Genomic DNA, 23,296 nt, shown 5'->3' on the forward strand with positions numbered 1-23,296 from the left:
TCACTCGCCTACCCAACCACTCACCCACCCACTCATTCGCCTACCCACTCACCCACCAGCTCACCCGCCTGCCCACTCACCCACCCACCCACTCAACCGCACACCCACCCACTCACCCACCCACTCACCCACCCACTCACCCACCCACTCAAACACCCACCCACTCGATCACCCACTCGCTCACCGTGTGTGCGTGTCGCGTGTGTTATGTTAGCATGTCGTGTGTGTTATGTTAACGTGTCGTGTTTGCGTGTCGCCAGGTCGCGTTCACGCTCTCGGTCTCCGACGTCATCGGGGAGGAAGTCTCGTCGCTCACCAGCGGCGCGCTCACCACCTCGCTCGCACAAGAAGTCGAAAAAGAGCAAGCACTAACACGCTCGCTCACCACGTACTCACTAGCACACTCACACACTCGCTCACTCACCACTCACACGCATACACACGCGCACACACGCGCACACCCACACACCCGTGCCAGTGTTGACAGCCACCCACTCTGTCATGAACGGTCACCGCGTGAGCATCTCATCTTGGACACCCCACCCCCCCCCACCAAGGATGATAAAAGCCAGCTCCTGATGTTGAACCCCGTACATCGCAGGCCCTGGTTCACGCTATTTTTATATAAACAAACAAAAAACAAACACCGTTAAAATGAAAACCTCCCACCCAGGTTTCTCGTGGTACTCGGGGCGTGAGTACGTGCGTGGAGTACACGCGCACACACACACACGCTCACGTACACACTACACCCTGTCTCCCTGTCTCCCCCACCGCTCCGCTTGGCTTCACTCAACACAATCGTGGTCACCGTCACCGCCATCGTCATGGCTGTCCACAGCGTTGCATCTCCGTGGTCTCTGATCAGCCCATCACCACCACCGCCGCCACCATCACCACGGCCACCACCGCAATCACCGCCGCCGCCGCCATCACGACCAGCGTCACCATCGTCACCACGAACACCACCAGCACTACCACCACCGCTGTTAGCACCGCCGCCGTCACGATAATGATGTTGATCCCATGGGCTGACTTTTTTTTATATTGTACAGAGTCTTATTTTTGTGTAAATTGGCTGCGGTTGCAAAGCGGGCACAACCGCAGGGACAAGATTTGTTAAGAAAATATCTCCCCACCTCCATCCCTCCTTCTCTCCCTCCCTCCCTGCCTCCCTCCCTCCCTCCCTGCCTCCCTCCCTCCCCCCTCGCTCCCCTTCCATCCCTCCTCCCTCCCCTTCCATCCCCCCTCCCGCCCCCTCTATCCACCCCTCCCTCACTCCCTGCCCCCCCCCCCCATGTACAACATTTCCCCCCCTCACTCCCCCAGCTCCCCCCCCTGTCCCCACCCTCCAGCAAGCAACGTGTCCGACAAAGTTAAATCGAACGTCAGGTCACGGGCGTGATGGTGATGGTGGTGGCGGTGATGGTGGTGGTGGTGGCGGTGATGGTGGTGGCGGTGATGGTGGTGGCGGTGATGGTGGTGGCGGTGATGGTGGTGGTGATGGTAGTGGTGGGGTAAAATGTGGCTAACTCCCAAAGGGGGGTGGGTAGGTGGGGGGTGGGGGGGTGGGTGGGTGGGTGGGCGGCTGTCTTGAGTGGGAAGACCCCACAGCGCCATGGCAAAGCGGAGCGCGGGGGGGGGGCTTCACGAACTTCCAACCCTTTTCATTTCTCGCGATGAGCGTGGATCTCTGCCTCTCTCTCTCTGTCTCTCTCTCTCTGTCTCTCTCCTCTGCCTCTCTCTCTGTCTCCTCTGTCTGCAAACTCTCCCACCCCTGGTCGGGGAGATGTCACCCCAGTGTGGTGGAACTAAAATAAAAAAAACAGTTTTTGTTGTTTTTTTCGATTCGTAAAAAAAAAAGCGTCGTCTTTGTCATCTTCGTCGTCGTCGTCGTCTTCGTCCTTACCCACACCACGCCTGCTTATTCATTTTATTTGTTAAACGAACGTACCCGCGGCTCCTTTGGCGCGAGTGCAGAGCCGGTAACCCCGGCAATTGTGCAGCGCCGGCGGTGGAGTGCGCTACCCATCGGGGAAGGCCGCAAGAAGCCCTCTTGACGACGGCGAAATTGGTTCCACGAAAAGCGGGTCGGCCCAGTGATTTTTTTGGTCGGTAAGCGAGTGTGGGGAATATGCACGGTTAAAGGCTCAATTCGTCGGGATAGCATCGAAAGTTAGACCTTTTTCACCCAAACGTACTTTATAATAATCCATTTAAACACTGGATATGAATACCTAAGGATACCAACAACATAAACATATGAATAAGAAACACGGTTAATCGATGTGCAATGACGATTTGACACGCTTCTTTTGAGATGGCACTTTATTGAAGGCACCCGCTCGCTTGGCATCAGGCGGAGGGACCCCCCCCCCCCCTGCAACAGCCCCAAGTAACGAATTGGCCACGTTACTGATTTGGCCGTGTCGGGTGGTGGCGGGTTTAACGACACAGCGTTTGTTATATTTACGCGCTCTCACCACCAAATCCCACCACCAAATATCCCACCCCCCCCCTCCCCTCTATGGATGATATTGGTCGCAAAACCGCCCTACTTAAAGCACTCCCGCCCTGGGAACGTGGAATGTCCACCAGCGGCATCGCTCGAGCGTTCTTCTCGAGAGATAATCTTCACGACCCAACAATCATCACCATATCACTCTCATCAATATCATCGCTGGTATCAGCATCATCAGCTGCAGTCACCATATCACTCTCATCAGTCTTCATCACTGGGATCGTCACACAACCATCTGCAGTCACCACATAGGCGCTGCTACTCGCTACTACTAAAATCACTTGCCCCAACAGTCTGCTAGAGGCTACACGGGGGATCTTTGTGTATAGGCGCTGCTACTCGCTACTAACAGCACTTGCCCCAACAGTCTGCTAGAGGCTACACGGGGGATCTTTGTGTATAGGTGCTGCTACTCGCTACTAACAGCACTTGCCCCAACAGTCTGCTAGAGGCTACACGGGGGATCTTTGTTTCCCTTTGACGACAGCGTCCAACTTTGGCCGGCATTCGTTTTCCCGCCCCGTCCCTCCCTCCCCAAAACAACCCTCGATTGCCTGAACCGACACACAGCGAAACTACCGCCCAGGGCTTGCTATCACACGCAGTTGGGTCCGGGAGACTTAACGCTGCCGGGAAATCGTCGGTAGCAAGCGTCACCCACGCCCGGTACCCATCATCCAATGTCAGTCCAGTGGCCCTTGAGACACTGCATCAACGCCACCGGCCCCTTGGTTCGAAATCTCAGCGGCCAAGCTACCGCCCAGGGCTTGCTATCACACGCAGCTGGGACCGGGAGACAAAACGCTGCCGGGAAATCGTCGGTAGCAAGCGTCACCCACGCCCGGTACCCATCGCCTAGCGCCAGCCGACCGTCACGGCAACGGCCTCACGAGGAAGAGCCTCTCGCCGGCGCCGTTCGAGAAGATGGGGGCCGCCTCGCCGTAGTGGGCGACGAGGGCGTCCATGGAGTCGAAGAGGCGCTGCCCGATGCGGAAGACGCCGCCCGCCGTGCCCACCTTGAAGTGCCGATTCCTGCCCGCCGCCCTCACCGAGAGCGACAGGTCGCTGGGCTGGAGAGGGGGAGGTGGGGGGAGAGGGGGGAGGGGGGGGAGGAGAGGTGGGGGGACAAGAGGGGAGGGAGGGGGGGGTGGGGAGGTGGGAGACAGGAGGGGAGGAGGAGGGGAGGAGGAGGAGAGGGGAAGGGAGGGAGGAGGGGGGGAGGGAGGGAGGAGGGGGGAGGAGGAGGGGGAAGGGAGGGAGGAGGGGGAAGGGAGGGAGGAGGGGGGAGGGAGGGAGGAGGGGGAAGGGAGGGAGGAGGGGGGAAGGGAGGGAGGAGGGGGGAGGGAGGAGGGGGAAGGGAGGGAGGAGGAGGGAGGGAGGAGGGGGGAGGGAGGAGGGTGGAGGGGGGGAGGTGGAGAGGGGGGAGGAGAGGTGGGGGGACAAGAGGGGAGGGAGGGGGGGTGGGGAGGTGGGAGACAGGAGGGGAGGAAGGAGGGGGAGGGAGGAGAGGGGAAGGGAGGGAGAGGGGGGGAGGGAGGGAGGAGGGGGGAGGGAGGAGGGGGAAGGGAGGGAGGAGGGGGGAAGGGAGGGAGGAGGGGGGAGGGAGGGAGGAGGGGGAAGGGAGGGAGGAGGGGGGAAGGGAGGGAGGAGGGGGGAGGGAGGAGGGGGAAGGGAGGGAGGAGGAGGGAGGGAGGAGGGGGGAGGGAGGAGGGTGGAGGGGGGGAGGTGGAGAGGGGGGAGGAGAGGTGGGGGGACAGGAGGGGAGGGAGGAGTGCGGGGAGGGGGGAGGTGGAGAGGGCGGAGGGATGGAGGAGAGGTGGGGGGATGAGGGGAGGAGGGGGGGTGGAGAGGGAGGGGGTCGAGAGAGAAAGGTGAAGTGGGGGTGGGAGGGAGTGAGGGGGGAGGAGGAGAGTGGAGGGGGAGGGATGAAAGGGGGGAGGAGGGAAGGGGAGAGGGGGCGTGGGGAAGAGATGAGAGCGGTGGGGGATGAGAGGGGGAGGGGTCAGTGGTTACCTCCTGGGCATCAGTGACAAAGATCTTGACGGCTCATGGCGTTCCTCCCCTACACATCAATGATGATGGTGGTGATGGTGGTGATGGTGGTGGTGGTGATGGTGGTGGTGATGGTGGTGGTGTTGGTGGTGATGGTGATAGTGTTGGTAGTGGTGGTGGTGGTGATGATGGTGGTGGTGCTGATGGTGATGATGGTGGTGATGATGGTGGTGATGATGATGGTGGTGGTGATGATTCACGAATGGAAACATTAAAACCTCTCCGGCAGGAGTGGTGGTGGCGGTGTGCGCCTGTGGGCCACCCAGAGCAGAGACTCAGAGAGATCCATCGACTCTGATTCTGATAATGCACGGAACTATGAACCCCAGAGACGCAAGTTCGATTCCCGTTCGCGGCCAACACCAATGGCGATGATCTGAGCCTGAGATGACCGAGACGAGTGGCTGATGCACTGCCTGTGCCTCCTACTGTGCCAACTTGCTGTGCTTGAGCCACCCGGCGCTCCGCTCGTTGTTGTGAGCGTCGCTCCTCCGCCCTCCGTTGTTGTTGGAGGGCGACTGCCTCCAACTGCCCAGTAGCGTCCTTCACGAGCCTCCTCCACAGAGGTCGATCTTGACACCGCTGGTACCGGTCATCGGCAAGTCCACTCAGCTCGACGTCCTCCTGTGCCACATCACTCCATCTCTTCTCTAGCCCGTGCCGCGCCCGTTTAGCCCCTTCTATCCGGCCCAACAAAAGTTGTTTAGGCATGCGGTGGCTGGGCATGCGGGCTACATGACCCAGCCAATGCAGCCTTACCTGCTAGAGGAGCTCACCGATGGGATTTTGTCCAGATCTTTCGAGGATTTGTGAGCTCCTCACACAATCCAGCCTGCAGGTTAAACCCAGGATGGATCGTAGGCAGGCCAGCCCAAATGTTTCAAACCGGCGCAGACGTTCCATTAGGGGGTCCACATTTCGCAAAGCGTAGAGAAGGGAGGGCATGACCGTGGCCGAGAAGACCCGAAGCTTCGCGCGGAGCGACAGACCAGGTAGCTTCCACACAGATGAGATGACAGAGAGCGAGAGAGACACAGAGACAAGACACAGGGAGACAAGACCGAGACGCCAGTAGCATGCCCACCGAGGACTCAGAGTCGCGGACAACAAAGTCTCCGTTCTCCCCTCGCTCGTTCAGCTCCGCCTCTGCCATGTGGCGGCTCATGGAGCCCCGGTACCACGGCCGGCCCGGGAACCGGCTCACGGTACCCTGCAGGGGCTGCTGCTGCTGTAGCTGCTGTAGCTGCTGCTGTAGTAGTAGCTGCTGCTGTAGCTGCCGGTAGTGGTGCTGGTGGTGGTGGGTCCGCCCGGCATCCGTGCCATTGTGGGGGTCCCCGTGTATGTGCGGCACCGCCGATTCTGTCGCCGGTAGCACCTGTGTCGGGCCGGCGGAGGGGTTCCAGTCATCCGAATGACACACAACCACACGCACACACCCACACACACACACCCACACACACACACCCACACACACACACACCCACACACACACACCCACCCTACCCACCCACACCCACCCACACCCACCCACACACACCCACCCTACCCACCCACCCACACCCTACACACCCTCATCCACACCCACCCTACCCAAACACACACCCACACCCACCCTACCCACCCACACCCACCCTACCCACACACCCACACACCGACCCTACCCACACCCACCCATCCACAATCACCCTACCCACCCTACCCACCCACCCACCCACACCCGACCCACCCACACCCACCCACACCCGACCCACCCACACCCACCCACACCCACCCACCCTACCCACCCACCCATACCCACCCACACTACCAACCTAACAACCCTACACACCCACCCTACACACCCTCACCCACCCACCCACCCACACCTCACCCACCCTACCCACTCACACCCGACACACCCACCCTACCCAATCACCCTACCCACCCACTCCCACCCTACCCAATCACCCTACCCACCCACTCCCACCCACACCCACCCACACCCACCCACCCTACACACCCACCCACACCCGACCCACCCACCCTACCCACCCAACACCCACCCAACACCCACCCACCAACCCTACCCACCCCCAACCACCCACACCACACCCACCCGCACGTAGTTGCGTGGCACCAGCCCCGTGGCTCCGTCGGCCCTCCGGCAGTGCCACCACTCGGGGTCGTCGAGCGGCTTGCCCAGCATCTCCAGGTGCTCGCCCAGAGCGAAGCTCAGCTCCTCGCTGCTGGTGGCGCTGAACGGGTACATGGCCAGCACCACCTCCCGCGCACTTCCTCCTGTTCCTCTATCATGACCACTACCACTTCCTCTTCTCCCACCACCTCCTCTATCACCGCCGCTACCACCACTACCACTACCTGCAACTCCTCGATCACCGCCACCTCCTCTTCTCCCACCACCTCTATCACCACCACCACCACCACAACTACCACCTCCTGTATCACCGCCACCACCACCACCACTACCTCCTCCTCTATCACCACCATCACCTCCTCTCCAACCTCCTCCTCCTCCTCTATCACCGCCACCACTACCTCCTCCTCTATCACCACCACCACCACCATCACCTCCTCTCCAACCTCTTTCTCTATCACCGCCACCGCCTACTCCTCCATCACCACCACCACCGCCGCCACCACAGCTGCGACAACCACCACCACCGCCGCCGCCACCGCAACCACAACCACCACCCCCCCATCCTCGTGCCACGAGTACGGCTTCGGTCAAGAACGCCGCCACGTCCAGCTGCCCCCGCCGCCGCTGACCGCCGCTCCCGGTAGCCGCGGCGGTGCCGATGGAATCCTCCGACGCGCCGGCAGCGACGTAGTTCCCGGGGAACCATCCCGTGGCGCCGCCGGGCAGGTGGCCACGCCACCACCCGTCGCTGCCCTTGTCCGTCACGGCGACTCGCGCCCCCCTGGACAGCGACAGCTCGTCGGGGCGGCCGGCCGTGTAGTCGTATCGAGCCACCGCCACCGTCGCTGCCGGTGCCTGCCCATCGGTGGCGCCGGATGGGCGACACGGTGCCAGGGACGGTGCCAGGGACGGTGCCGTTGGCGTAGCCGGCGACCACGGCGGCGGCGGCGGCGTGGCCGCGGTTGATTGCGACCAATGCTGCTGCTGCTGCTGATGATGCTGCTGATGATGCTGATTCTGCTGATGAGTCTGCTGATGAGGCTGATGATGATGATGGCTGGGAGTAATGGACGGCATCGTGTGGCAAGGCGACAGATTCGTGGTGCCGCTGCTGCCGCCGGTGGTGACGGTGACGGCGGTGGTGATGGTGGTGATGGTGGTGGTGCCGGTGACGGCGATGCCAGTGGTTGTGATGGTGGTGGTGTTATTGGTGGTGGTGCCGGCGGTGGTGCCGGCGGTGGTGATGGTGACGGTGGTGGTGATGGTGGTGGTGCCGGTGGTGGTGACGGTGGTGGTGTTGTTGGTGACGGTGGTGGTGGTGTTGTTGGTGGTGGTGACGGTGGTGGTGACAGTGGTGGTGTTGCTGGTGACGGTGGTGGTGGTGTTGTTGGTGGTGGTGACGGTGGTGGTGACGGTGGTGGTGACAGTGGTGGTGTTGCTGGTGACGGTGGTAGTGTTGTTGTTGGTGGTGGTGACGGTTATAGTGGTGGTGTTGTTGGTGGTGGTGACAGTGGTGGTGTTGCTGGTGACGGTGGTAGTGTTGTTGTTGTTGGTGGTGGTGACGACGGCGATGGTCACGGTGACGGCGGCACCGATATCTGCCCTACCGCCGACTCCGATCGCCGCCGCGGTCAGACAAAGTGTCCTCAGAGTCGGCCGTGGACTTTGCTCTGCCCACACCTGGGGGATAGGTGCGCTGGGGGAGGGTTGATGATGGTCAGTGGGGGGGGGGCGGGGGCGTGGGGGAGGGGCGGGAGGGGGGTGTCGGTGACCGAAATAACAAGAGGCGTTATTTTGTTTTTTACATGGTAAATGCATCTTCTTGGTTCTTTCGGTAAAGTCACGTAGAATGGAAATGATAAAATAATAAAAATAAAACAATAAAATAATTCTCACGACGTTTCGGCCACAACGCAAGCAGCCGTCCTCAGGTGAAGAAAAGGTCTGTCGGAAAGACAGCGTCCGAATGACAGACCTGTTCTTCACCTGAGGACGGCTACTTGCGTTGTGGCCGAAACGTCGTGAGAATTATTTTATTATGTTTTATTTTTATTATTTTATTATTTCCATTCTACGTGACTTCACCGAAAGAACCAAGAAGATGAATCCCTGCAGTCACGAAAGCTTTAAATCAAAAAAATGGTAAATGTAGTGTAGTGTGTAGGGTAGTTTGTCGTGTGCTGTAGTGTAGTGTGGTGTGTAGTGTAATGGAGTGTGTAGTGTGTAGGGTAGTGTAGTGTGTAATGTAGTGTATAGTGTAGGGTAGTGTAGTGTGTAGGGTAGTGTAGTGTGTAATGTAGTGTATAGTGTAGGGTAGTGTAGTGTGTAGGGTAGGGTAGTGTGTAATGTAGTGTATAGTGTAGTGTGTAGTTTATAGTGTATACGTGTAGTGTGTAGTATATAGTGTAAGGTAATGTAGTGTAGCGTGTAGTCTATTAAGTTCAACACACACAGCACGGTTGGCTACGTACGGTGCGAAAGAAGCCCCGCGTACGTGTGTGTGTGTGTGTGTACGTCTACGCTGCGTTCCGCTGACAGCGGCTCCGTATGCGTCCCGTTCAGAGGCGTAAAAGTGTCTGAAGGTCGGCTTCTAGAGAGCAGGCGGCTAATTGATCAGACGCGGGTGGTGGGTGGGGTGGTAGTGGAGGTAGTGGTGGTGGTGGTCTTGGGGAGCGGTGGTGCAGCGGTTAGTGCTACGCTGCGCTACGAACCTGGCGACCCGGGTTCGATTCCCACTCGCGGCCAACACCACCAGTGACGATTATTTGAACCGGTCCTGGGCCTCCCCCTTGGTCGACTCGGCCTCAAATTAGTTCCTGGTGCGGTGTGTAAACATCGCTGCTAGGGTGGTGTTGGCCACCCACCCCCTCGTGTGCCGTGCCGGCCTTTATAGGTGCAGCACTTGCCCCTACAGTCTGTTAAGGCTATACGGGGGGTCTTTATCTTTGGGGGTGGTGGTGGTGGGGATGGTGGTGGTGCGATGGGTCAGATACACGACTTTGCCCTGCGTTTGTTTACGGCGTCTTAACAGCTTGGGCCAATTCTTTTTTTTTACCAGGTGCAACGCCCCTTAAATCACTACCATCATCGTCACGTGGAAATGTATAGCAGCCGAATACTCTGCTTCTACACACTCATAGACCCATAGACCCGCAGAGACCCATACTCATAGACACCATATACACATTGACCCACAGAGACCCATACTCAGACACCATAGACCCACACTCATAGACACCATAGACAGAGACCCACACTCATAGACACTATAGACCCATTGACCCACAGAGACCCATACTCAGAGACCCATAAACCCACAAAGACCCATAGAGACCCATATTCAGACACCATAGACCCACAGAGACACATTGACCCACAGAGAGCCATACTCATATAGGTCCATTTACCCAAAGACTAATATAGATGCATAGGGACCCACTAAACGAAACTTTTTCATTTCACTAGGTGCAAGGCCCCACTGTCGGTGTGTGTGGCGTGGTGTTACAGCGCCACGTGTTGGCTTTCCAGAGTGGCAGCATCGATTACGGGACGATTTGTTCAAAGCGATCCGGAGGATTCGTGGTCGATCAGCCCACCGACTCACAGGTTAAGGCTCTGTTCGTGTTGGTGGTGTAAGCGGTGTGGGGGGCTGTGGATTTTAGGAGGCTTACCTCATTCAACCACTCACCCACTAAACCATTCACTCATCCATTCACCTACTCTGCCCCCCATTCCCTTATCCACCCACCCAATCACCAGGGCCGTATTATCCAATAGGTCACGGTAAGAACCGTGGCTCGGGCTCCCCTCCCCTCAATTTAACAAACGGATGTCCGATTCGAGTTACATTTTTATTCATTTTTTTATTGCTTGGGACAATTAAAAAAAAAGTACAAACCACAAATCACGACGAGGGGCAGGAGGATGGGCTCTCATCATAATCATCATTAACAACGACGACGGTTAATCGTTTGAACAATAACAAAATGTTAAATCAGCGCGCATGGTGATCCAACGCACTTAAAAACTGGTTACAGGTGGCCCCTCCCCCCTCCGCTAGAAAAAAGGAGAGAGGATTCAGAAGGTGGAGAGAGCAGAGGGGCAGAGCGTGGATTGAATCAATGGAGCGCGAAAGAGTGGATTGAGCAGAAGGTGATGGAGGGCGAGAGAGAGGAAGAGTGGAATGAGAATACTCAACACAAACTAACTCTTGTTTAAAAAAAAAAAAAAATTGTTTTTCATGGACTACCAAAGCACCCAAGCCACGGGCAGGTACTTCTGGCACCAACATCCAGGATCCCAGAGGTCGGACCGGCTGGAACACCTGGGGAGGTGGGGGCACCGGAGGATCTTATGTTTTGTGAAGCAGGACCAACAAGCTCCAGCAGCAGCAGTTGGAGCTTCTGCAGCAGCCAGAGCAGCAGCAGCAGCATCTGCAATAGCAGCTGGGACAGTTGCAGTAGCTGGAGCAGCTGGAGCAGCAGAAACCCCACTCCTGACACCATCCACAGGAACCTCATGCAGACTGACGACCCGCCGCCGGATCATGTATTGTCCCCGTGTCTACACAGATCACGCTTTGTCCCTGTGTCCCGCACGCTAATGCAGCAGCTGCAATAGCAGCTCGGACAGTTGCAGTAGCTGGAGCAGCTGGAGCAGCAGAAACCCCACTCCTGACACCATCCACAGGAACCTCATGCAGACTGACGACCCGCCGCCGGATCATGCATTGTCCCAGTGTCTACGCACATCACGCTTTGTCCCCGTGTCCCGCACACTAATGCAGCAGCTGCAGCAGTTGGAGCAGTTGGAGCAGCTGCAGCAGCAGGGACTAAGATACCAGGTGGTCCAAGCGCAGGCCCTGTGGAAAACGCTTGATCACCTCCTACCGCAGGGCCCTGGTGCCCAAACGCTGTGGGTACAGAACGTGGCAGAACCCTGCCCCCCCCTCTTGAACATGCTGCACCAGATTCTGGGAGACGGTGGGGCGAAGGCTGCGGGGGGGGGGGGGGGGGGGGGGGCATCAACGCGACAGCCGGCCTACTTGGGCAGCGGCTAGGCCTCGGCAAGGTAAAAGTGTAAAAACAACGAGCCCTACCTCTACCCTACCTTTTACCCTTTAGCAGGTAAGGTAAAAGGTAAAAAGCAACGAGCCTACCTTTCACCCTTACCCCTTGGCATGTCGACACCTTTACCCTTTTACCCGGTAAAAAGGGTACAATTACCTTGCCGAGGCCTAGCAGTGGCACAGGAGGGGGGGGGGGGGTCACCGATGGAGCTGCCATCCACCTCCACATGGAGAGTCGACGGACTAAAAGACGTCGTGGTAGTGATGGTGGTATTATTGGTGGTGGTCGAGGTAGTGGGCGAGTGGCCGAGTAAGCCATGACCGTGGTAGAACATTGATTTTCTGTCATGAAATCACATTACAGGGTCTTTAAAAACACGAGGGAGAGGCGGATAGAGAGATGAAGAGAAGCGGGAGAGAGTGGCAGCTCGTGAAGTGTGAGGGGGGGGGGTGTATTTGTGGTGGTCATGATTGACACACACGTGTCACAACCAGCGGGAGAGGTAGAAACCGGTCTGGACCGGTCGGGCCAACGGCGGTTGGAACCCCTCTGAGGGGAGGGGGCTGGGGGAAGCTACGATCCCCCAGAACCCCGCCCCTCAGGGAGAAAGAGTATATAAGGCGGGTCCCTGAGAGCGCGAGTCAGTCAGCCTCAAGCCGAAGCCAGAAGCCGCCTGGAGAAGAAGACCCTGGACCCCAAGCCAACGACGTCCTTCTAAGGGCCGGGGCTCAGTGCGGTGCCAGTGGTCGAGAGGTTAGGACCCTGAGGTTCTCTCGGCCTGATGTCCTACTAAGGGCCAGTGGTCAGAGATCCACCGGGCCAGCGGTGGGTCAGCCTCCGCTAGGTCTAGCTAGCCGAAGGGCTAGAGTAGACAGAATTGTAGGTACGATAGCCCGGAGACTGTACCTCCCCAGGTTGTGGGTGAAAGGGGCCATTACCCCTTTGTGTTAGAGTTTAAGTGTAAACCGTTTGGTATAATAAACCGTGTTGCCTCTACGAAGACTCCGTCTCCCTCCAAGAACATTACATATTTATGCCCCTTTTTACAAATTCATATTAAGAATAATTCGGCCAATAATATGAATAATAATTAAAAATATATATATATAAAAAAACATTCCCAAAACTCTCAACTACCCCTCAAGCCACACCAAGCATCTGGGAGGTCGTAAAATACCATTGAACAACAAGCTTTGGGCAAAGAGAGGTTACGGACTATCGGGAAATCTCCAGATTGGCGAGGGGTCTATGGCCTGACAATCCTGGGGCGTCTGTTTTCCTCTCGCAAGAGACGCGCAGAGAGGGGAGGGTTTCACGTTTTTGGGTTTTAAGCACAAACGCACATCACGCAGTTCTGTCTGGTTCAAGTCTTGCTCAGTCTTGTGACTCAGCCTGCAACGCAGCGTTGCGAGGGAGGCTCGCAAGGGAGTTGGGGCGGAGACTTGCCGGCAGGCACCGACACCAACCATGGGTCGTGCCTCGAGGAGAGATGGGACGAGGAGGGGTCGTTAGATTGGCAGAAGTCTGAGTTCAGTCTGGGTCGAGGCTGGTTTCAGCCTTGCTCCGGGCTGGCGGTGCCGTCGCGAGGGAGCAAACACCGACACCAAAAGTCGGTCTAGATTCTCACGGAACGAGGTGGCGAGGTGTGGTTAAGTGCGAGTGACGCTTGCGAAATTCCAGCCATCACTCTCGTGAAAGAACCTGAACCAGCGCAGCCCCTGAAGAGAGGGCGGGAGAGGCATCAGCGGGTGCCAGTGTGAAGCTGTCAGCTGCACGCCAAAGGTGAAAGGAGAGAGAACGGAGCAGTGGAAAAAGCCTGACCGGCCACCCGTGAGGAAGAGGAGAGCGCCATGGAATGCGCCGTGTGTTTCACACACACCGACCAGCAACCGCTGAGAACAGACAAGACATCCAGCAGCGGAGGAGCTGCGCGCGCGCTGACGGAATCATCGCGCACCACGACGGCGAGCGTCGTGCCGACTCGTCACCCAGCTGCGGACAAACAGCTGCAAACGGCCACAGGGCACGGGAGCCAAGCGCCGCCAAGCCCCACCAAGCGTCGAGCCTCTACAAGGACAACATCGTGCCGACGCCACTCATCTAGCAGTGGAGAGAGGGAGCCAAAGGCTACAGACACGCCCGCGCGAGCAAGCAGCTGTGTGTATGCCCCCCCCCCAACCCTCGCAAGCTCACGACACAACTCCCAGCTCTAAAAAAATAATAATCAATTACTTTACCAAGGGGACACGCACCACGCACATCGGGACGAATAAGATTATTCCACAAAGTAATCTGCGTTTCGAAAAGGGTTGCCATTTCAAGGTGGTGCGTTCAACAGCAACTGATCGTGAAAGCAGTTGTTGCCCGTCGAGTTACACGAATAGGGTTGTTAGAAGTGTTTTAGGCGTTCATTTTCGTTAATTGCATAATCTTGCCGATGAATCTATTGACGTATACTCTTGCCCTCGGGATATAGGGATATAATAATTTGTTTATTGCCCTTCATACGAATATCGTTGCATGCCTGTTTTAAAGACTCTACCTATCGCCGGATATGCTCGTTACACGGTGGAATTAATGATGTGCGGTTGCCAAGTGAAACCGGCAATTATTGATGGTTAAACGTGCTGCTCACTGAGAACAAACTCCCCGATGGTACCCGTGGATAATTCTGAGCAGGAGAGTTCGCATATTAGAGTGTCATATTTTTGTTTAGAATTAAAATTGCATAACACAAAAGTGTTTGAGTGTTTCGTTCCTAAGTTTATGCAAAACTCTTATTTATAAGAACTGTATCCTGCGTTGAGATATGAATTTGGAGACCTAACATAAACACACTAAGATAATCAATAAATGTTTAATCAAAGATAATTGTTTTATCCCGATTGATTCAACTCTGGAAAACGAAGCCAATCCTAATTATCATAACTGCCTACATTTACATAATCGCAAGCATTCACATAAATTAATACGATTATCATAATTTATGCATATAACTGCATACATTAGCATAATTTCCGTAACTTGGCCATCTTTCGAATTTTAATAAAAATATTTTTTTTTCTTTCAAAATTTCATAGCCCGACATATACATCAGCGGGGTACCGAGTAACAATTCCCTTAGCCAATCAGCGACGTCCATCTCCCCCCCCCACACCTGTGAGACCCCTCCCATGTATGAACGAATAAATTAATTACTTAATCATTAATTAAACCGCACGCGATTCTGATATTTGATCGACGGCGACTTTGTTTGCGGACTTATTTCCCCAACCCCCCGACCCCCCCCCCCCACCTTTGCAGTGACACTTGGTTAAACACGCGTTGAACTGAAGGGAATTACTGCACATTTCTGTAGGTTGCTTTGTGATTCGAGTTGCGTGGGGTGGAGGGGAAGGGATGGCGAGGGAAGGTGATGGTAGGGAGAGTGGAAGGGGGCGAGGAGAGCGGAAGGATGGTGAGGATGGTTGAGCACGAGAGAAAATGAGTGAGAGCATGGGTGAATGAGCGCGCGAGTGAAGAGTTGCAAGCGAATGAGCGGATGAGCGTGAAAGTGAATCAGCGGATGAGCGTGAAAGTGAATCAGCGCGAAAGTGAATGAGAGCGGATGAGCGTGAAAGTGAATCAGAGCGAATGAGCGTCAAAGTGAATCAGAGCGAATGAGCGTCAAAGTGAATCAGCGGATGAGCGTCAAAGTGAATGAACAACTGAGTGCAGGAGTGAACGAGTGAGCAGCAGGAGAACGAACGGGCGGCTCATAGCGCCGTCGTGAAGTCCTCGTCCTGACTCCGTTTCGTCGGCGACGATGCAGCTGCTGCCGCCGGCGAGGAGGAGGCGCTCCCAATCGATGCCGCTTTCTTGACCCCATCGCTGGGCTCGGTGGAGTAGTTTTCGTAGATCGGGGCGGTGGTGGCGCCGATGGGAGCGTAGCGTCCGGTGCGGTGTTCGGCAAGCCGGGGCCCCCAGCCTGGTTCGCTCCTGCAGATGGCTTTCAATCGCTGACATGCGCACACACAAAAAAAAGATGCAAAAAATGATCCCGTGCAGACTCAAACTGTTGGGGCAAGTGCTGTTTAGCGAGCGCCTACGAAAGACGGCACGGCACACGAGGGGGTGGGGTGGCCAGCACCACGCCTGTCCGCCTTTGTCTCCCCAGTAGCGATGTTTACACACCGCACCAGCTACTCATTTGAGGCCGACCTAGGGGAGGCCCAGGACTGGTTCAAATAATCGTCACCGGTGTTGACCGTGAAGGGGAATCGAACCCGGGTCGCCAGGTTTGTAGCACCGCGCATCGCTAACCGCCAATGGCGGAGCCAGAAATGTCAGGTGGGGGGGGGGGGGCAAGCGTCACCCCCACTGGCTCCACCAGTGCCAACCACTACACTACTGCTCCCCACACACACACACGTGGGGGTATGTTAACGCGCAGACATGCATAGCACGGTTGGCTACGTACAGTGTGAAAGAAGTTCACACACAGCAGTCTCTGGGTCTCTAAGAGTGCATAAAAAACGCGTTTAGGGAGAATTTATCCCTTGATAAATTTCCACACGCCGACGGACGAGCCGCTTGCGCCAGAGTGCGAGAGAGAGCCGGCCAAACACGAGCGTAGAAGACCGCCAAAAAGCTCACAAGCTGTGAACAGTTTGGATAACATTTTGGTTTCTCATGTAAAAAAAATTAGTGTACAAATTTTTTCAACTTCCTGTACCTCCCAAGGCCCGCCGCTGGCTCGCGCCATCTTCCAGGCGGCTATGACGGGGATCCACACGAGGCTGAAGGAGATCATGCACCAGCCCAGCGCCACCGCCCAGTCCGGGTAGACAACGTCACCGTAGCTGGGAGCCGTGAAGGTCACCAGCGACCACACCAGGATGGCCTGCGTGGTGATGGGGGGGGGAGTTGTATAAGGCTCCGGGCAGATTGTCATCAGGGAATGGTGGGTTGCTTGCGCGCGTGGGGAGAGGCACGGTCGGTGGGTGTATCGGTGGGTGGGCAAGTCGATGGGTGGGTGGGCATGTCAGTCAGTGAGTGGTTGGGTCGGTGGATGAATTGGTTAGTGGGCGAGTCGGTGAGCAAGTTGGAGGGTGGGCGAGTCGGTGTGTCGTTGGGTAGGTCTCTGGGTGGATTGGTGGGTTTGTGTGTGTGTGTGTATATATATGTGTGTGTATATATATATATATCGTGTGTATGCATGCATACGTGTGTGTATGTATATGCGTGTATGCATGTGTGTATGCATGTGTGTATGCATGTGTGTGTATATGCGTTGCGTGTATGCGAATGATGAGCGCTGTGCTGGTGCACTCACGATTAGCAGCAGGGGCGAGATGACGAACCAGCAGGCGCGCCACCAAAGCCAGAAGAGGAACGACTTCTTGCCGATCATCATCTCGATGTCGCTGATGAATCGATTCCCTCCTGGAGGGGAGGAAGATTTGGGGTGGCGGTGGTGGCAGGCGGGAGGGTGTCAAGGGTTGGGTCTCATCTGGTGATGGGTCGCCATGACAAGGATGATGATGACGACGTTAACGGTGACAATGAATTAGCTCCGACACCCACCAACAGGTAGGAGGGAGCGAGATGGAACAGATGGAGATTAGTCCACACACACTGCTGTAGGAGGGAGCGAGATGGAACAGATGGAGATTAGTCCACACACTGCTGTAGGAAGGAGTGAGAAGGAACAGATGGAGATTAGTCCACACTCTGCTGTAGGAGCGAGTGAGATGGAACAGATGGAGATTAGTCCACACACTCTGCTGTAGGAGGGAGTGAGAAGGAACAGATGGAGATTAGTCCACACACTCTGCTGTAGGAGTGAGTGAGATGGAACAGATGGAGATTAGTCCACACACTCTGCTGTAGGAGTGAGTGAGATGGAACAGATGGAGATTAGTCCACACACTCTGCTGTAGGAGGGAGTGAGAAGGAACAGATGGAGATTAGTCCACACACTCTGCTGTAGGAGGGAGTGAGAAGGAACAGATGGAGATTAGTCCTCACACACTGCTGTAGGAGGGAGTGAGAAGGAACAGATGGAGATTAGTCCACACACTCTGCTGTAGGAGGGAACGAGATGGAACAGATGGAGATTAGTCCACACACTCTGCTGTAGGAGGGAGTGAGATGGAACAGATGGAGATTAGTCCACACATTCTGCTGTAGGAGTGAGTGAGATGGAACAGATGGAGATTAGTCCACACACTCTGCTATAGGAGTGAGTGAGATGGAACAGATGGAGATTAGTCCACACACACTGCTGTAGGAGGGAGCGAGATGGAACAGATGGAGATTAGTCCACACACTCTGCTATAGGAGTGAGTGAGATGGAACAGATGGAGATTAGTCCACACACTCTGCTGTAGGAGGGAGCGAGATGGAACAGATGGAGATTAGTCCACACACTCTGCTATAGGAGGGAGTGAGATGGAACAGATGGAGATTAGTCCACACACTCTGCTGTAGGAGGGAGCGAGATGGAACAGATGGAGATTAGTCCACACACTCTGCTATAGGAGTGAGTGAGATGGAACAGATGGAGATTAGTCCACACACTCTGCTGTAGGAGGGAGCGAGATGGAACAGATGGAGATTAGTCCACACACTCTGCTGTAGGAGTGAGTGAGAAGGAACAGATGGAGATTAGTCCACACACTCTGCTATAGGAGTGAGTGAGATGGAACAGATGGAGATTAGTCCACACACTCTGCTATAGGAGGGAGTGAGAAGGAACAGATGGAGATTAGTCCACACACTCTGCTGGGGGAGTGAGTGAGATGGAACAGATGGAGATTAGTCCACACACTCTGCTGTAGGAGGGAGTGAGATGGAACAGATGGAGATTAGTCCACACACTCTGCTATAGGAGTGAGTGAGATGGAACAGATGGAGATTAGTCCACACACTCTGCTGTAGGAGGGAGTGAGAAGGAACAGATGGAGATTAGTCCACACACTCTGCTGGAGGAGTGAGTGAGATGGAACAGATGGAGATTAGTCCACACACTCTGCTGTAGGAGGGAGTGAGATGGAACAGATGGAGATTAGTCCACACACTGCTGTAGAGAGCGAGAAGGAACAGATGGAGATTAGTCCACACACTCTGCTGTAGGAGGGAGTGAGATGGAACAGATGGAGATTAGTCCACACACTGCTGTAGAGAGCGAGAAGGAACAGATGGAGATTAGTCCACACACTCTGCTGTAGAAGAGAGCGAGAAGGAACAGATGGAGATTAGTCCACACACTGCTGTAGAGAGCGAGAAGGAACAGATGGAGATTAGTCCACACACTCTGCTGTAGGAGGGAGTGAGATGGAACAGATGGAGATTAGTCCACACACTCTGCTGTAGAAGAGAGCGAGAAGGAACAGATGGAGATTAGTCCACACACTCTGCTGTAGAAGAGAGCGAGAAGGAACAGATGGAGATTAGTCCACACACACTGCTGGAGGAGTGAGTGAGATGGAACAGATGGAGATTAGTCCACACACTGCTGTAGGAGGGAGTGAGAAGGAACAGATGGAGATTAGTCCACACACTCTGCTGGAGGAGTGAGTGAGATGGAACAGATGGAGATTAGTCCACACACTGCTGTAGGAGGGAGTGAGAAGGAACAGATGGAGATTAGTCCACACACTCTGCTGGAGGAGTGAGTGAGATGGAACGGATGGAGATTAGACCACACACTCTGCTGTAGGAGTGAGATGGAACAGATGGAGATTAGTCCACACACACTGCTGTAGGAGGGAGTGAGAAGGAACAGATGGAGATTAGTCCACACACTCTGCTGTAGGAGTGAGTGAGATGGAACAGATGGAGATTAGTCCACACACTCTGCTATAGGAGTGAGTGAGATGGAACAGATGGAGATTAGTCCACACTGCTGTAGGAGGGAGTGAGATGGAACAGATGGAGATTAGTCCACACACTCTGCTGCTATAGGAGTGAGTGAGAAGGAACAGATGGAGCTTAGTCCACACACCGTAGATCCAGTTGATGCCAATGAGCTCCAAGATGGCGGCGACCAGCAGAGCCCAGCCGCTGCAGAAGTGGTCGATCAGATTGACCCAGTAGATGCCAGCCTGCAGGTGGCAGACACAGACAAAGATCCCCCGTGTAGCCTTCAGCAGACCGCTGGGGCAAGTGCTCTTAGAGGCCGGGGCACTGTGGCGAGCGAGCGAGAGGGGCGGGGCGAGCGAGGGGGGCGGGGCGAGCGAGGGGGGCGGGGCGAGCGAGGGGGGCGGGGCGAGCGAGGGGGGCGGGGCGAGCGAGGGGGGCGGGGCGAGCGAGGGGGGCGGGGCGAGCGAGGGGTGAGTGGGGAGCGAGTCGCTCACCTGAGTGGTGCAGGTGAGACCGAACAGGAAGAGGATGATGCAGAGTGAGAAGAGGAGTTGGAGGCGCCGCTTGCCAAACAATTTGGGGAACTCGTCCAGCAGAGCGGTGGTCACCGTCTCTGGAGTCGTGAGGGCGACACGGGCAGTGTGAGCCTCCCACGGGAGAGACAGAGAGACACACACATACACAGGAGAGACACGGAGAGAGAGACAGAGAGAGACACACACACATACACAGGAGAGACACGGAGAGAGAGACAGAGAGAGACACACACACATACACAGGAGAGACACGGAGAGAGAGAGACAGAGAGAGACACACACGGAGAGAGAGACAGAGAGAGACACACACGGAGAGAGAGACAGAGAGAGACACACACGGAGAGAGAGACAGAGAGAGACACGGAGAAAGAGACAGAGAGAGACACACGGAGAAAGAGACAGAGACAGACACACGGAGAGACACACGGACACACAGAGAGAGAGACAGAGACACACATACACAGAGAGACACGGAGAGAGACAGAGACACACAGAGAGACAGAGAGAGACACGGAGAGAGAGACACACGGAGAAACACAGAGAGAGACAGAGACACACGGAGAGTTTAACACGTAGGCTTTCGCGACCAGTGTTATTCATAATAAAGGCTTTTTGTGTTAGATCGCGTTATTATTCATAAATATGTCACGTTTACCAAACGCCAATTAGTTACTTATTCAGCCCACCGGTGTGTGTGTGTGTGTGAAGAGCGGATCCACAACATTTAGAATTTGAGTAGTTCGACGTTTCGCTGGTAACCACATCCACCATCTTCGGCCAATTTTGCCAGTACTACAGTAAAGCCGTCGCACCTGCTTCCCGTCTTAAATAGTGCAGGATGACGTGGTGATCATTGTTGAACCCAATTACGTTTCGAGATCAGATGTGGGGGTGTAAGCAATTGTGTAATAAATCAGTAATTAGCCTCTTAGCATGCTGCGACTCTATACGGAATTGCAATGTGTGTCGTGTGTTACTTAACGATTCGCTTCCAGGCTGCGGCTGAGTCTGTAGCTGCCACAAAGGTTGAAATGATTTGTGATTTTTTAAGGACTGTATATACACGACTGCGTACAATTCTGAGTCACTTATAACCGCTTTGCCGTTACTTCTTGCCAATTGTGGACTCACACTATTGTCCTATCATCTCGTAGAGTCCCTGGAAAGTAATACTATGCTACACAGTGGCAGTGGGGGTCGCAAAATGCCGATTAATTACCAATAAACCCCAATGATCCGATCGAAATTAGGGATTTTGATCGGATCATTGGGGGGGGGGGGGGGGCACGTGCCACCCCCCCGCCACTGGCTCCACCAGTGCCCCCACCCCTCATCTCGAAACGTGCAGTTCTCTTTAAGACCCGAAGCACGTGGGACGGCTTCACTGTACTGGCAAAATTGCCCGAAGATGGTGGATGTGGTAACCAGCGAAACGTCGAACTACTCGAATTCTAAATGTTGTGGATGCACTCTTCACATCGGTGGGCTGAAGAAGTAACTCATTGGCGTTTTGTTAACGTGACGCAATTTTTTTTTTACTGATTGGCCGTGTCGGGTGGTGGAGGGTTGCGACACATTTATACTTGCGCGATCTAAACCCAAACGCCTTTATTATGAACCAAGAGGCACAGAGAGGCAGAGAGACACACGGAGAGGCAGAGAGAGACACACACACAGACACACACACACAGACACACACACACAGACACACACACACAGACACACACACACAGACACACACACACAGACACACACACACAGACACACACACACAGACACACACACACAGACACACACACACAGACACACACAGAGACACACACACAGACCCACACACACAGACACACACACAGACACACACACAGACACACACACACAGACACACACAGACACACACACAGACACACACAGACACACACACAGACACACACACACAGACCCACACACACAGACACACACACACAGAGACACACACACAGACACACACACACAGAGACTGTGGTGGTGGTGGTGGTGCCCACCGAGGATGGTGAACTGGCTGTCCAGGCCCAGCGTGAGCAGCATGAGGAAGAAGAGAGGGCAAAGCCTACAGCCGCATCATCAGTAGTAGCAGCATCATCATCATCAGTAGTAGTAGCATCATCATCAGTAGTAGCAGCATCATCATCAGTAGTAGTAGCATCATCATCATCAGTAGTAGCAGCATCATCATCAGTCGTAGCATCATCATCAGTAGGAGTAGCAACATCAGCAGCATCAGCAGCAGCAGTGTCATAATTATCGTCAGTAGCAGTATCATAATCAGCAGCATCATAATCATCATCATCATCAGTAGCAGTATCATCAATATCATCAGGCTCAGTCCTTCCGACAGGGCCACAGTGAAAGCTGAGTCCTCCACAACCCCTCCCCTTCCGACCACATTCATCGCAATCACAATCATCAACAACATTGATTCTGATGAGCAACACAGCACTTTGTTGGTGTTGTTGTCGTCCAGAGACCAGCGCGTACCAAGAACAACCGCCATTCGCCACTTAGGTGGCGGTGACATCACCCACAAGCACCTGTGCCAGGCTATGTGCACGTTAAGGCCACGTGACGTGTCGAACGCCCGCTGGCAGGAGGTCACGGGGCAGACCCAGTTGCCATGGGTCCGACTGACTGAGATGAGTGGCCGATGCACCACCTGTGTCCCCTACTGTGGCAACTTGCTGTGCTTTAGCCACCCGGCGCTCCGCTCGTTATTGTGAGCATCGTTTTCTCTGCCCTCCGTTGTTACTGAAGGGATACTGCCTCCAACTGCCCAGCAGCATCCTTCACGAGCCTCCTCCACAGAGGGCCGATCTTGACACCGCTGCTACCGGTCCATCGTCAAGTCCACTCAGCTCCATCCTCTTGTACCACATCACTCCATCTCTTCTCTAGACAATGTCGCGCCCATTTAGCCCCATCGATCCGACCGAACAAAAGCTGTTTAGTAATGCAGTGGCTGGGCATGCGGGGCTACATGACCCAGCCAACGCAGCCTTGCCTGCCGGAGGAGCTCACCGATGGGACTTTGTCCCAGATCTTTCAAGGATTTGTGAGCTCTTCAACACAAGCCACAGCCTGCAGGTTAATCCCAGGATGGAAC

The 23,296-nt window shown here is 55.2% G+C and overlaps 2 protein-coding genes across 2 annotated transcripts in view; both read right to left on the bottom strand.

The window, feature by feature from the left end:
* Positions 1-3,393: 3,393 nt before the first annotated feature.
* LOC144952187 (cytoplasmic protein NCK2-like) lies at positions 3,394-11,230 on the bottom strand. The gene is made up of 5 exons (XM_078882590.1): positions 11,087-11,230; positions 7,306-7,565; positions 6,669-6,807; positions 5,658-5,840; positions 3,394-3,591 (listed from the first exon to the last, which is right to left on the bottom strand). Exons 1-5 carry the CDS (start codon positions 11,228-11,230, stop codon positions 3,394-3,396), a joined length of 924 nt encoding a protein of 307 aa, XP_078738716.1.
* Positions 11,231-15,093: 3,863 nt separating this feature from the next.
* LOC144952188 (sodium- and chloride-dependent neutral and basic amino acid transporter B(0+)-like) overlaps positions 15,094-23,296 on the bottom strand; it is a 28,015-nt gene continuing 19,812 nt past the window's right edge. Inside the window, 7 exon segments of the mRNA XM_078882591.1 lie at positions 15,094-15,777; positions 16,494-16,661; positions 17,094-17,203; positions 19,767-19,866; positions 20,119-20,237; positions 22,182-22,246; positions 23,262-23,271. Of these exon segments, the coding sequence (XP_078738717.1) occupies positions 15,535-15,777; positions 16,494-16,661; positions 17,094-17,203; positions 19,767-19,866; positions 20,119-20,237; positions 22,182-22,246; positions 23,262-23,271 (815 nt within the window). The 3' untranslated portion in view covers positions 15,094-15,534.

Source organism: Lampetra fluviatilis, chromosome 66 (genome assembly GCF_964198595.1).
Source record: "Lampetra fluviatilis chromosome 66, kcLamFluv1.1, whole genome shotgun sequence".
NCBI lineage: Eukaryota > Metazoa > Chordata > Hyperoartia > Petromyzontiformes > Petromyzontidae > Lampetra > Lampetra fluviatilis.